The 16,012-nt window shown below is 32.9% G+C and overlaps 1 protein-coding gene and 1 long non-coding RNA gene across 2 annotated transcripts; both read left to right on the top strand.

The window, feature by feature from the left end:
- Positions 1 to 319: 319 nt before the first annotated feature.
- Positions 320 to 14,925, top strand: LOC143240591 (big defensin-like). Its single transcript, XM_076483288.1, has 5 exons — positions 320 to 477; positions 633 to 747; positions 12,445 to 12,565; positions 12,739 to 12,866; positions 14,712 to 14,925. The coding sequence occupies exons 2-4, from the start codon at positions 640 to 642 to the stop codon at positions 12,861 to 12,863; spliced, it is 354 nt and encodes a 117-aa protein (XP_076339403.1). The 5' UTR covers positions 320 to 477; positions 633 to 639; the 3' UTR covers positions 12,864 to 12,866; positions 14,712 to 14,925.
- On the top strand, positions 1,044 to 2,587 carry LOC143240592 (uncharacterized). The gene is made up of 2 exons (XR_013021833.1): positions 1,044 to 1,276; positions 1,527 to 2,587. It is a non-coding gene; the product is annotated as an uncharacterized LOC143240592 (long non-coding RNA).
- Positions 14,926 to 16,012: the final 1,087 nt, after the last annotated feature.

Here is a 16,012-nt window from a genome sequence, read left to right as displayed (position 1 = left end):
CTTTATAACTGGTAACGGTGACTTACACTGCCACTCGGTAGTTATGGAGTGTCACATCGATACTCTAATATTTATTATATTTCTCACTGAAAATATTCCCAACAACGAATATTCTAAAGATTTTTGTAATATCTAGTAGCACATTCGAAAAAATTCTGAAAATAAATTTACTCTAACATTTGATAAATATTTTGGGAGTCGATCATTAAATCGACTTGGTTACAAAATAAACGTGTATATTTGTCCAACTTCTATGGGATTTCCCGTTAGAATAAACAAACTTAACATTTCCAGAAAAGTGGCAAGTTGTGCTTCTTAGAACAAACCACCTTCGTATGTTTAAAATGTCAGAACTTCCTCGTTCTTTTCAATTGCCATTCTGACATAATTCCGTCAACAAGACTGGTAAATGTTTTAAAAGGGATCGTAGTAAAGCAATCAAAACATTCTAAAGTACTTACGGCGATTGGTATCAATGTGAGTAGTACCTTGGGTTAAATCTTTAACTTGCTCATTTCTTTAAAAAAATATATCATCGTTAAAGTTTATAAAGTTGTTTCTGTGAACATTAAACTAGCTTTCATCTTGTACACTTAGTAACTTTATGACGTATAATGTTTGTTGTTTTACAGAAACACAATGAAAGGAAACATCGGTATTGCTGTGTTCTACATGTTGTTACTTCTACTTCCAACAGACAGTATTGGGAAGAAGATGGAAGAAGAGCAAGAGAAACTTTTCAGACAAGTACGTTAACAAATAACATTAGATACGACTGGTGTTTATCAGGTTAACAGTACGTTAACAAATAACACTAGATACGACTGGTGTTTATCAGGTTAACAGTACGTTAACAAATAAACTAGATACACTAGATAACAGTACGACTAGATACGACTGGTGTTTATCAGGTTAATAAAAGTACGTTAACAAATAACACTAGATACGACTGGTGTTTATTAGGAGTACGACAATTAGATACGACTGGTGTTTATCAATAACAGTACGTTAACAAATTACTGGTGTTTATCAGATTAACGTTAACAAATAACACTAGATACGACTGGTGTTTATCATGTTAACAGTTCGTTAACAAATAACACTAGATACGACTGGTGTTTATCAGGTTAACAGTACGTTAACAAATAACACTAGATACGACTGGTGTTTATCAGGTTAATAACAGTACGTTAACAAATAACACTAGATACGACTGGTGTTTATCATGTTAACAGTTCGTTAACAAATAACACTAGATACGACTGGTATATATCAGGTTAATAACAGTACGTTAACAAATAACATAGATACGACTGGTGTTTATCAGGTTAATAACAGTACGTTAACAAATAACACTAGATACGACTGGTGTTTATTAGGTTAACAGTGCGTTAACAAATAACACTAGATACGACTGGTGTTCATCATGTTAACAATTCGTTAACAAATAACACAAGATACGACTGGTGTTCATCAAGTTAACAGTTCGTTAACAAATAACACTAGATACGACTGGTATATATCAGGTTAATAACAGTACGTTAACAAATAACACTAGATACGACTGGTGTTTATCAGGTTAATAACAGTACGTTAACAAATAACACTAGATACGACTGGTGTTTATCAGGTTAACAGTACGTTAACAAATAACACTAGATACGACTGGTGTTTATCAGGTTAACAGTACGTTAACAAATAACACTAGATACGACTGGTGTTTATCAGGTTAATAACAGTACGTTAACAAATAACACTAGATACAACTGGTGTTTATCATGTTAACACTTCGTTAACAAATAACACAAGATACGACTAGTATATATCAGGTTAATAACAGTACGTTAACAAATAACACTAGATACGACTGGTGTTCATCATGTTAACAATTCGTTAACAAATAACACTAGATACGACAGGTGTTCATCAAGTTAACAGTTCGTTAACAAATAACACTAGATACGACTGGTATATATCAGGTTAATAACAGTACGTTAACAAATAACACTAGATACGACTGGTGTTTATCAGGTTAATAACAGTACGTTAACAAATAACACTAGATACGACTGGTGTTTATCAGGTTAACAGTACGTTAACAAATAACACTAGATACGACTGGTGTTTATCAGGTTAACAGTACGTTAACAAATAACACTAGATACGACTGGTGTTTATCAGGTTAATAACAGTACGTTAACAAATAACACTAGATACAACTGGTGTTTATCATGTTAACACTTCGTTAACAAATAACACAAGATACGACTAGTATGTATCAGGTTAATAACAGTACGTTAACAAATAACACTAGATACGACTGGTGTTTATCAGGTTAATAACAGTACGTTAACAAATAACACAAGATACGACTGGTGTTTATCATGTTAACAGTTCGTTAACAAATAACACTACATACGACTGGTGTTTATTAGGTTAACAGTACCTTAACAAATAACACTAGATACGACTGGTGTTTATCAAGTTAACAGTACGTTAACAAATAACACTAGATACGACTGGTGTTTATCAGGTTAACAGTACGTTAACAAATAACACTAGATACGACTGGTGTTTATCAGGTTAACAGTACGTTAACAAATAACACTAGATACGACTGGTGGTTATCAGGTTAACAGTACGTTAACAAATAACACTAGATACGACTGGTGTTTATCAGGTTAACAGTACGTTAACAAATAACACTAGATACGACTGGTGTTTATCAGGTTAATAACAGTACGTTAACAAATAACACTAGATACGACTGGTGTTCATCATGTTAACAATTCGTTAACAAATAACACTAGATACGACTGGTGTTCATCATGTTAACAGTTCGTTAACAAATAACACTAGATACGACTGGTATATATCAGGTTAATAACAGTACGTTAACAAATAACACTAGATACGACTGGTGTTTATCATGTTAGCACTTCGTTAACAAATAACACTAGATACGACTGGTATATATCAGGTTAATAACAGTACGTTAACAAATAAAACTAGATACGAAAGTGTTTATCAGGTTAATAACAGTGCGTTAACAAATAACACTAGATACGACTGGTGTTTATCAGGTTAATAACAGTACGTTAACAAATAACACTAGATACGACTGGTGTTTATCAGGTTAACAGTACGTTAACAAATAACACAAGATACGACTAGTATGTATCAGGTTAATAACAGTACGTTAACAAATAACACTAGATACGACTGGTGTTTATCAGGTTAATAACAGTACGTTAACAAATAACACTAGATACGACTGGTGTTTATCATGTTAACAGTTTTAACAAATAACACTAGATACGACTGGTATATATCAGGTTAATAACAGTACGTTAACAAATAACACTAGATACGACTGGTGTTTATCAGGTTAATAACAGTACGTTAACAAATAACACTAGATACGACTGGTGTTTATCAGGTTAACAGTACGTTAACAAATAACACTAGATACGACTGGTGGTTATCAGGTTAACAGTACGTTAACAAATAACACTAGATACGACTGGTGTTTATCAGGTTAACAGTACGTTAACAAATAACACTAGATACGACTGGTGTTTATCAGGTTAACAGTACGTTAACAAATAACACTAGATACGACTGGTGTTTATCAGGTTAATAACAGTACGTTAACAAATAACACTAGATACGACTGGTGTTTATCATGTTAACAGTTCGTTAACAAATAACACTAGATACGACTGGTATATATCAGGTTAATAACAGTACGTTAACAAATAACACTAGATACGACTGGTGTTTATCAGGTTAATAAAAGTACGTTAACAAATAACACTAGATACGACTGGTGTTTATCATGTTAACAGTTTGTTAACAAATAACACTAGATACGACTGGTGTTTATTAGGTTAACAGTACGTTAACAAATAACAATTAGATACGACTGGTGTTTATCAAGTTAACAGTACGTTAACAAATAACACTAGATACGACTGGTGTTTATCAGATTAACAGTACCTTAACAAATAACACTAGATACGACTGGTGTTTATCATGTTAACAGTTCGTTAACAAATAACACTAGATACGACTGGTATATATCAGGTTAATAACAGTACGTTAACAAATAACACTAGATACGACTGGTGTTTATCAGGTTAACAGTACGTTAACAAATAACACTAGATACGACTGGTGTTTATCAGGTTAACAGTACGTTAACAAATAACACTAGATACGACTGGTGTTTATCAGGTTAACAGTACGTTAACAAATAACACTAGATACGACTGGTGTTTATCAGGTTAACAGTACGTTAACAAATAACACTAGATACGACTGGTGTTTATCAGGTTAATAACAGTACGTTAACAAATAACACTAGATACGACTGGTGTTTATCATGTTAACAGTTCGTTAACAAATAACACTAGATACGACTGGTATATATCAGGTTAATAACAGTACGTTAACAAATAACATAGATACGACTGGTGTTTATCAGGTTAATAACAGTACGTTAACAAATAACACTAGATACGACTGGTGTTTATCGAGGTTAACAGTACGTTAACAAATAACACTAGATACGACTGGTGTTTAACACTAGATCACTGGTGTTTATCAGTTAACAGTACGTTAACAAATAACACTAGATACGACTGGTGTTTATCAGGTTAACAGTACGTTAACAAATAACACTAGATACGACTGGTGTTTATCAGGTTAATAACAGTACGTTAACAAATAACACTAGATACGACTGGTGTTTATCAGGTTAACAGTACGTTAACAAATAACACTAGATACGACTGGTGTTTATCAGGTTAATAACAGTACGTTAACAAATAACACTAGATACGACTGGTGTTTATCAGGTTAACAGTACGTTAACAAATAACACTAGATACGACTGGTGTTTATCAGGTTAATAACAGTACGTTAACAAATAACACTAGATACGACTGGTGTTTATCAGGTTAATAACAGTACGTTAACAAATAACACTAGATACGACTGGTTATATCAGGTTAACAGTACGTTAACAAATAACACTAGATACGACTGGTGTTTATCAGGTTAACAGTACGTTAACAAATAACACTAGATACGACTGGTGTTTATCAGGTTTAACAGTACGTTAACAAATAAATATACGACTGGTGTTTATCAGGTTAACAGTACGTTACAAATAACACTAGATACGACTGGTGTTTATCAGGTTAACAGTACGTTAACAAATAACACAAGATACGACTGGTGTTTATCAGGTTAACAGTACGTTAACAAATAACACTAGATACGACTGGTGTTTATCAGGTTAACAGTACGTTAACAAATAACACTAGATACGACTGGTGTTTATCAGGTTTAACAGTACGTTAACAAATAACACTAGATACGACTGGTGTTTATCAGGTTAACAGTACGTTAACAAATAACACTAGATACGACTGGTGTTTATCAGGTTAATAACAGTACGTTAACAAATAACACTAGATACGACTGGTGTTTATCAGGTTAACAGTAGTACGTTAACAAATAACACTAGATACGACGTTTACTGTTAACAGTGTTAACAAATAACACTAGATACGACTGGTGTTTAAGGTTAACAGTACGTTAACAAATAACACTAGATACGACTGGTGTTTATCAAGTTAACAGTACGTTAACAAATAACACTAGATACGACTGGTGTTTATCAGGTTAATAACAGTACGTTAACAAATAACACTAGATACGACTGGTGTTTATCAGGTTAACAGTACGTTAACAAATAACACTAGATACGACTGGTGTTTATCAGGTTAATAACAGTACGTTAACAAATAACACTAGATACGACTGGTGTTTATCAGGTTAACAGTACGTTAACAAATAACACTAGATACGACTGGTGTTTATCAGGTTAACAGTACGTTAACAAATAACACTAGATACGACTGGTGTTTATCAGGTTAATAACAGTACGTTAACAAATAACACTAGATACGACTGGTGTTTATCATGTTAACAGTACGTTAACAAATAACACTAGATACGACTGGTATTTATCAGGTTAATAACAGTACGTTAACAAATAACACTAGATACGACTGGTGTTTATCAGGTTAACAGTACGTTAACAAATAACACTAGATACGACTGGTGTTTATTATAACAGTTCGTTAACAAATAACACAGATACGACGTTAACACGTTAACAAATAACACTAGATACGACTGGTGTTTATCAGGTTAATAACAGTACGTTAACAAATAACACTAGATACGACTGGTGTTTATCAGGTTAACAGTACGTTAACAAATAACACTAGATACGACTGGTGTTTATCAGGTTAACAGTACGTTAACAAATAACACTAGATACGACTGGTATTTATCAGGTTAATAACAGTACGTTAACAAATAACACTAGATACGACTGGTGTTTATCAGGTTAACAGTACGTTAACAAATAACACTAGATACGACTGGTGTTTATCAGGTTTAACAGTACGTTAACAAATAACACTAGATACGACTGGTGTTTATCAGGTTAATAACAGTACAGTACGTTAACAAATAACACTAGATTAACAGTACGTTAACAAATAACACTAGATACGACTGGTGTTTATCATGTTAACAGTACGTTAACAAATAACACTAGATACGACTGGTGTTTATCAGGTTAACAGTACGTTAACAAATAACACTAGATACGACTGGTGTTTATCAGGTTAACAGTACGTTAACAAATAACACTAGATACGAGTTTATCATACGACTGGTGTTTATCAGGTTAACAGTACGTTAACAAATAACACTAGATACGACTGGTGTTTATCAGGTTAACAGTACGTTAACAAATAACACTAGATACGACTGGTGTTTATCAGGTTAACAGTACGTTAACAAATAACACTAGATACGACTGGTGTTTATCAGGTTAACAGTACGTTAACAAATAACACTAGATACGACTGGTGTTTATCAGGTTAACAGTACGTTAACAAATAACACTAGATACGACTGGTGTTTATCAGGTTAATAACAGTACGTTAACAAATAACACTAGATACGACTGGTGTTTATCAGGTTAACAGTACGTTAACAAATAACACTAGATACGACTGGTGTTTATCAGGTTAACAGTACGTTAACAAATAACACTAGATACGACTGGTGTTTATCAGGTTAACAGTACGTTAACAAATAACACTAGATACGACTGGTGTTTATCAGGTTAACAGTACGTTAACAAATAACACTAGATACGACTGGTGTTTATCAGGTTAACAGTACGTTAACAAATAACACTAGATACGACTGGTGTTTATCAGGTTAACAGTACGTTAACAAATAACACTAGATACGACTGGTGTTTATCAGGTTAACAGTACGTTAACAAATAACACTAGATACGACTGGTGTTTATCAGGTTAACAGTACGACGTTACTGGTGTTTATCAGGTTAAAACGTTAACAAACACTAGATACGACTGGTGTTTATCAGGTTAACAGTACGTTAACAAATAACACTAGATACGACTGGTGTTTATCAGGTTAATAACAGTACGTTAACAAATAACACTAGATACGACTGGTGTTTATCAGGTTAACAGTACGTTAACAAATAACACTAGATACGACTGGTGTTTATCAGGTTTATCAGGTTAACAGTACGTTAACAAATAACACTAGATACGACTGGTGTTTATCAGGTTAACAGTACGTTAACAAATAACACTAGATACGACTGGTGTTTATCAGGTTAACAGTACGTTAACAAATAACACTAGATACGACTGGTGTTTATCAGGTTAACAGTACGTTAACAAATAACACTAGATACGACTGGTGTTTATCAGGTTAATAACAGTACGTTAACAAATAACACTAGATACGACTGGTGTTTATCATGTTAACAGTTCGTTAACAAATAACACTAGATACGACTGGTTAACAGTTTATAACACAGGTTATCACTAGTTAACAGTACGTTAACAAATAACACTAGATACGACTGGTGTTTATCAGGTTAACAGTACGTTAACAAATAACACTAGATACGACTGGTGTTTATCAGGTTAACAGTACGTTAACAAATAACACTAGATACGACTGGTGTTTATCAGGTTAACAGTACGTTAACAAATAACACTAGATACGACTGGTGTTTATCAGGTTAACAGTACGTTAACAAATAACACTAGATACGACTGGTGTTTATCAGGTTAACAGTACGTTAACAAATAACACTAGATACGACTGGTGTTTATCAGGTTAATAACAGTACGTTAACAAATAACACTAGATACGACTGGTGTTTATCAGGTTAACAGTACGTTAACAAATAACACTAGATACGACTGGTGTTTATCAGGTTAACAGTACGTTAACAAATAACACTAGATACGACTGGTGTTTATCAGGTTAACAGTACGTTAACAAATAACACTAGATACGACTGGTGTTTATCAGGTTAACAGTACGTTAACAAATAACACTAGATACGACTGGTGTTTATCAGGTTAACAGTACGTTAACAAATAACACTAGATACGACTGGTGTTAACAAATATCACTGGTATATATCAGGTTAACAGTACGTTAACAAATAACACTAGATACGACTGGTGTTTATCAGGTTTAACAGTACGTTAACAAATAACACTAGATACGACTGGTGTTTATCAGGTTAACAGTACGTTAACAAATAACACTAGATACGACTGGTGTTTATCAGGTTAACAGTACGTTAACAAATAACACTAGATACGACTGGTGTTTATCAGGTTAACAGTACGTTAACAAATAACACTAGATACGACTGGTGTTTATATCAGGTTAACAAATAACAGATACGTTAACAAATAACAAATAACACTAGATACGACTGGTGTTTATCAGGTTAACAGTACGTTAACAAATAACACTAGATACGACTGGTGTTTATCAGGTTAACAGTACGTTAACAAATAACACTAGATACGACTGGTGATACGTTAACAAATAACACTAGATACGACTGGTGTTTATCAGGTTAACAGTACGTTAACAAATAACACTAGATACGACTGGTGTTTATCAGGTTAACAGTACGTTAACAAATAACACTAGATACGACTGGTGTTTATCAGGTTAACAGTACGTTAACAAATAACACTAGATACGACTGGTGTTTATCAGGTTAACAGTACGTTAACAAATAACACTAGATACGACTGGTGTTTATCAGGTTAACAGTACGTTAACAAATAACACTAGATACGACTGGTGTTTATCAGGTTTAACAGTACGTTAACAAATAACACTAGATACGACTGGTGTTTATCAGGTTAACAGTACGTTAACAAATAACACTAGATACGACTGGTGTTTATCAGGTTAATAAGTACGTTAACAAATAACACTAGATACGACTGGTGTTTATCAGGTTAACAGTACGTTAACAAATAACACTAGATACGACTGGTGTTTATCAGGTTAACAGTACGTTAACAAATAACACTAGATACGACTGGTGTTTATCAGGTTAACAGTACGTTAACAAATAACACTAGATACGACTGGTGTTTATCAGGTTAATAACAGTACGTTAACAAATAACACTAGATACGACTGGTGTTTATCAGGTTAACAGTACGTTAACAAATAACACTAGATACGACTGGTAACAAATAACACTATCAGGTTAATAACAGTACGTTAACAAATAACACTAGATACGACTGGTGTTTATCAGGTTAATAACAGTACGTTAACAAATAACACTAGATACGACTGGTGTTTATCAGGTTAACAGTACGTTAACAAATAACACTAGATACGACTGGTGTTTATCAGGTTAACAGTACGTTAACAAATAACACTAGATACGACTGGTGTTTATCAGGTTAACAGTACGTTAACAAATAACACTAGATACGACTGGTGTTTATCAGGTTAACAGTACGTTAACAAATAACACTAGATACGACTGGTGTTTATCAGGTTAATAACAGTACGTTAACAAATAACACTAGATACGACTGGTGTTTATCATGTTAACAGTTCGTTAACAAATAACACTAGATACGACTGGTATATATCAGGTTAATAACAGTACGTTAACAAATAACATAGATACGACTGGTGTTTATCAGGTTAATAACAGTACGTTAACAAATAACACTAGATACGACTGGTGTTTATCAGGTTAACAGTGCGTTAACAAATAACACTAGATACGACTGGTGTTTATCAAGTTAACAGTACGTTAACAAATAACACTAGATACGACTGGTGTTTATCAGATTAACAGTACGTTAACAAATAACACTAGATACGACTAGTGTTTATCAGGTTAACAGTACGTTAACAAATAACACTAGATACGACTGGTGTTTATCAGGTTAACAGTACGTTAACAAATAACACTAGATACGACTGGTGTTTATCAGGTTAACAGTACGTTAACAAATAACACTAGATACGACTGGTGTTTATCAGGTTAATAACAGTACGTTAACAAATAACACTAGATACGACTGGTGTTTATCAGGTTAACAGTACGTTAACAAATAACACTAGATACGACTGGTGTTTATCAGGTTAATAACAGTACGTTAACAAATAACACTAGATACGACTGGTGTTTATCATGTTAACAGTTCGTTAACAAATAACACTAGATACGACTGGTATATATCAGGTTAATAACAGTACGTTAACAAATAACACTAGATACGACTGGTGTTTATCAGGTTAATAACAGTACGTTAACAAATAACACTAGATACGACTGGTGTTTATCAGGTTAACAGTACGTTAACAAATAACACTAGATACGACTGGTGTTTATCAGGTTAATAACAGTACGTTAACAAATAACACTAGATACGACTGGTGTTTATCATGTTAACAGTTCGTTAACAAATAACACTAGATACGACTGGTATATATCAGGTTAATAACAGTACGTTAACAAATAACACTAGATACGACTGGTGTTTATCAGGTTAATAACAGTACGTTAACAAATAACACTAGATACGACTGGTGTTTATCAGGTTAACAGTACGTTAACAAATAACACTAGATACGACTGGTGGTTTATCAGGTTAACAGTACGTTAACAAATAACACTAGATACGACTGGTGTTTATCAGGTTAACAGTACGTTAACAAATAACACTAGATACGACTGGTGTTTATCAGGTTAACAGTACGTTAACAAATAACACTAGATACGACTGGTGTTTATCAGGTTAATAACAGTACGTTAACAAATAACACTAGATACGACTGGTGTTTATCATGTTAGATAACAGTTCGTTAACAAATAACACTAGATACGACTGGTATATATCAGGTTAATAACAGTACGTTAACAAATAACATAGATACGACTGGTGTTTATCAGGTTAATAACAGTACGTTAACAAATAACACTAGATACGACTGGTGTTTATCAGGTTAACAGTGCGTTAACAAATAACACTAGATACGACTGGTGTTTATCAAGTTAACAGTACGTTAACAAATAACACTAGATACGACTGGTGTTTATCAGATTAACAGTACGTTAACAAATAACACTAGATACGACTGGTGTTTATCAGGTTAACAGTACGTTAACAAATAACACTAGATACGACTGGTGTTTATCAGGTTAACAGTACGTTAACAAATAACACTAGATACGACTGGTGTTGATCAGGTTAACAGTACGTTAACAAATAACACTAGATACGACTGGTGTTTATCAGGTTAATAACAGTACGTTAACAAATAACACTAGATACGACTGGTGTTTATCAGGTTAACAGTACGTTAACAAATAACACTAGATACGACTGGTGTTTATCAGGTTAATAACAGTACGTTAACAAATAACACTAGATACGACTGGTGTTTATCATGTTAACAGTTCGTTAACAAATAACACTAGATACGACTGGTATATATCAGGTTAATAACAGTACGTTAACAAATAACACTAGATACGACTGGTGTTTATGAGGTTAATAACAGTACGTTAACAAATAACACTAGATACGACTAATGTTTATCATGTTAACAGTTTGTTAACAAATAACACTAGATACGACTGGTGTTTATTAGGTTAACAGTACGTTAACAAATAACAATTAGATACGACTGGTGTTTATCAGGTTAACAGTACGTTAACAAATAACACTACATACGACTGGTGTTTATTAGGTTAACAGTACGTTAAGAAATAACACAAGATACGAGTGGTGTTTATTAGGTTAACAGTACGTTAACAAATAACACAAGATACGACTGGTGTTTATCAGGTTAACAGTACGTTGATTATTATTGTTGTTAAGACACTTCTCTTTGTTTCCACTCGTGTTTTATATTTTTGTGAATATTCTCTTTATTATATGTGATAATTATTGTAATTTTATTAATGGTCTTAAAGTCGATTTCTCTTTCTTTTGATAAAGTTGTTTTTCCTTTTGCTAGAAACGAAATCCTCTAATTCCAGCAATTTACATTGGAGCAACTGTTGGGCCTTCAGTTTGGGCTGCTCTGGTCGCTTTAGTTGGTGCCGCTGCCGTTACTGCTGCAAATATAAGACGAGCCTGTATCCTTTCTAAGTTGTTCTGTAGTCAAAATAACTAGTTTTACAGAAATCAGCTTATTGTATGTTTTTGTTTTAATGCTTATTTAACGAAAGGACAGCAAGTAATAAACATATTAAGGTAAAACTTGGATTTACACTTTTTTTCTCGCTGGTGAATTCTTAGCTATGTAAAGCTTCTGATAACCATTCCTGTGCTGGCAACAGAGGTTGGTGTAGGTCAACGTGTTTCAGTCACGAATATGTGGACTATTTTCACAGTGCTGTATGTGGAATATACTCCTGCTGCAGACCACGCTAACAGGTAAATTTTGTAGTTAGGTTTTTATTAACCTATTGAGAACTTACACTTTTAATATAGACAAATATCTTGTATCCTTGCCAAGAAATGGCAATTGTGTTAATAGTTGGGATAACCTTACGACGAAAATGTGGGACCATGTTGCGTTTATACCGATCTTATTTATTGGTTAGAGAAACATCATTTACGCACAGGTGAACTTTCCAGACACTCCGAACAGATCATACAGACAGATACTATGGACAAACAGATAGGTCATGTGCATGGAGTTTTCTGTACATAGACAAATAATAGGTTTTGATTTATCAACCGTTACAACTATTTCTCCTTTTCTTGCTATCACTACCACACATGTTGGCGCTGCGTTAGATCCCTGTATTCTGTATTTCATAGTTGGAGACCCAAATTTGAAAACACGAAACATTTCTCGCCGTGAGTGTGTTTTAACTGTGACAGTCAATCCCTTGGCATAGGTAATAGAATTTTACTGTTCAGTAGATTAAAATAGTAGACCGTGCTAGAAGCAGTACAATAAATATATTATTAGTCATTTCATTCGAGGATTATTAACCACTATCATTTCTGCTGTTTCTATTATTATTTGTTTGTTTTTGAATTTCGCGCAAAGCCACTGAAGGGTTATCTGTGCTAGCCGTCCCTAATTTAGCAATGTAAGACTAAAGTGAAAGCAGCTAATCTTCATCACCCACCGCCAACTCTTGGGCTACTCTTTAACCAACGAATAGTTGGAATGACTGTAACATTATAATGCCCCCACTACTGAAAATTCGAGCATGTTTGGTGCGACGGGGATTCAAACCCGCGACCCTCAGATTACGAGTCGAACGCCTTAAACTACCTGGCCATGCCGGGCCTCTAACTATTATTAATCACTACCCTTTCTGCTGTTTCTAACTATTATTAACCACTATCTTTTCTAGTATTTTAAATGTTATTAACCACTATCTTTTCTAGTATTTTAAATGTTATTGACCACTATATTTTCTACTATTTTTAACTATTATGACGCATTTTCCCATTTGTTATTCTTATTAAGTATTGCTTTCTAAGTCTGAAGTTTAGCAGGTTTTCACTACTTTGCGAGAAAGTATAAAACCTCCATGTCGTGTCTTTGAACACACACCCAGTGACAGTCATCTAAGAGAAAAAGAAACATCATCATCAATACCCAGATTATAACAGAACCTCTGTTAATAAAAAACAAAGTCCAAAATCCAACAGTTGCATTCATATATGTCTATATTATTTGTTCTCTCATCTATATAAACCAGAATTCCCTGCATGAGCTTGTACCTTACAGAATTCTTTTTATTTTCATAAAATTGGCAGTTCTTTCATAAATGTTTTATTAGTTAAATCACGTTCTTTGTAGCGTATAACAGTTATAAATGTTCTCGCGATGTTCTTACTTCACTGGTTGATGTAAACTAGTAAACCTGGAGGATCATTGTGGCAAAGTAAACAAAATCTTTACTCTGTACAATCGATAAAAAATATGTCTGAAATTAACAAAATAACATAAAATACGTTTTCACTGTATGCAATTCATATATCAAACACATGTTTTTTCTTATTGTCATAAATTTAGAATAAAATTCTATAACATGTTTTACTGGTTATCACATAATGATTAAATATCACAGAACAATAAAGGTTAAACTATGTTTTATTCTTATTATACAAAAAACGATTTTATTTAAATATCACAGAATATTGAAAGTCAAACTATAACATGTTGTATTGTTGTAGTACAGAAAATGATTTAATATTTAAATATCCCATAGTAATAATAGCTAAACTATATCACGTTTTATTGTTATTATACAGATGGCACTCTGACAAAGTATCTGAATTTGAGGTGTAACCAAGAAAGCTAAAGCCATATTAAGTAAACAGTTCTAAACTTTTCAAAGTATTTCGAGTATTTTAGTAATGTCTAGATAGTATTATGTCTTCTTACCAATATATATATATTCGTAGTGTATGAGTATGTTTACGTTATCTGACAGTCAATAAATATGTTTTTATCAATATCTACAAACTTTGTGGGTTTTTTTTCATTATATTTCAGTAAATAAACACATCACAAATACTCAGATACTCACACACAGTTGTCATCAAGTTTAGGTTTTAGTAGGCCTGATAAGGTTAGGTTCGTCTGGACTTCTTCCCTTTCATTTGTTAGTTTCCAGCTGAATATTTGTCTAATTATAAAACATGAGAATCAGAGGTTGTCCTATTACATTTGCTCTTCCAAGGTCATCTCCACACATGGTAATCAAGGAAATATTTAATACGATTAACACATTTTATCGAACAGTTCCAATTTATTTGTTTAAGGTTCATACACATATTGAAGTAATGTTCCGTATGTATTTTTCGAGGTTTGTAAAAGAATGTTAGAAAATAAAACTTCTTGTAATAGTCAAAACTGTAAAGAATTAATCACAGTTTCAAATTTCGTCACTTATGTAACGAATTACTTTTCAAAGATGGAATTTAGTTAATGCATAAAAATTATGTGGTTGAAGTATTAAGTATTTAGATATTTTCCATCGTGTATAAGTGGCTAACCTGCTTTATTTTGGTTTTAACAATTTATAATATAATATTGTTTAAATTTATTTTGTTGTTTGTGTCGGTGTGTGTGTAAACATGCAATTTTAAAGCATTATAGACTAAAGTCAGTCATAAGTACGCTAAAATCTTAAAGGTTATCCACTTCATTTACCTATATGAATTACTCTTGAAATGATACATTTTTTAAATAATTCATTTTCTGAATGAGAAATGAACAAGAGAATGCCCATAGTTCGCGTAAAACCTTATAGACAGTAGCCAATTCGAAAATTTCAGTTTGTCAATTACAATAATGACGTCTGAATTGTTCTCAGAGTTCATTTCTACCTTGTGCCATTACAGGGATAAATAAGTTACTAGTTCATATTTTCTTATAATTTTGTGTATATTCATAAATACACGTTTAGCTCAATATGAAGCCATATTGTCAAATATATTATTTGTAATAATGTCGTGAAAGTAAAACTTTATTGTAACGTTTATCTCATGCATAAGACGAGTTACAGCTTATATATACATCAACAAATACTATGTGTTAATTCTTACCT

Source organism: Tachypleus tridentatus, chromosome 13 (assembly GCF_004210375.1).
Source record: "Tachypleus tridentatus isolate NWPU-2018 chromosome 13, ASM421037v1, whole genome shotgun sequence".
Classification (NCBI taxonomy): Eukaryota; Metazoa; Arthropoda; class Merostomata; order Xiphosura; family Limulidae; genus Tachypleus; species Tachypleus tridentatus.
This window is presented reverse-complemented; position numbering and strand designations above follow the sequence as displayed.

Coding starts and splice junctions, on each gene's coding strand:
- LOC143240591 (XM_076483288.1), top strand. CDS start 640: ATGAAAGGAAACATCGGTATTGCTGTGTTCTACATGTTGTTACTTCTA. Junction 748..12,444: donor AAGAGAAACTTTTCAGACAA/GTACGTTAACAA, acceptor TCCTTTTGCTAG/AAACGAAATCCTCTAATTCC. Junction 12,566..12,738: donor TGCAAATATAAGACGAGCCT/GTATCCTTTCTA, acceptor AGCTATGTAAAG/CTTCTGATAACCATTCCTGT.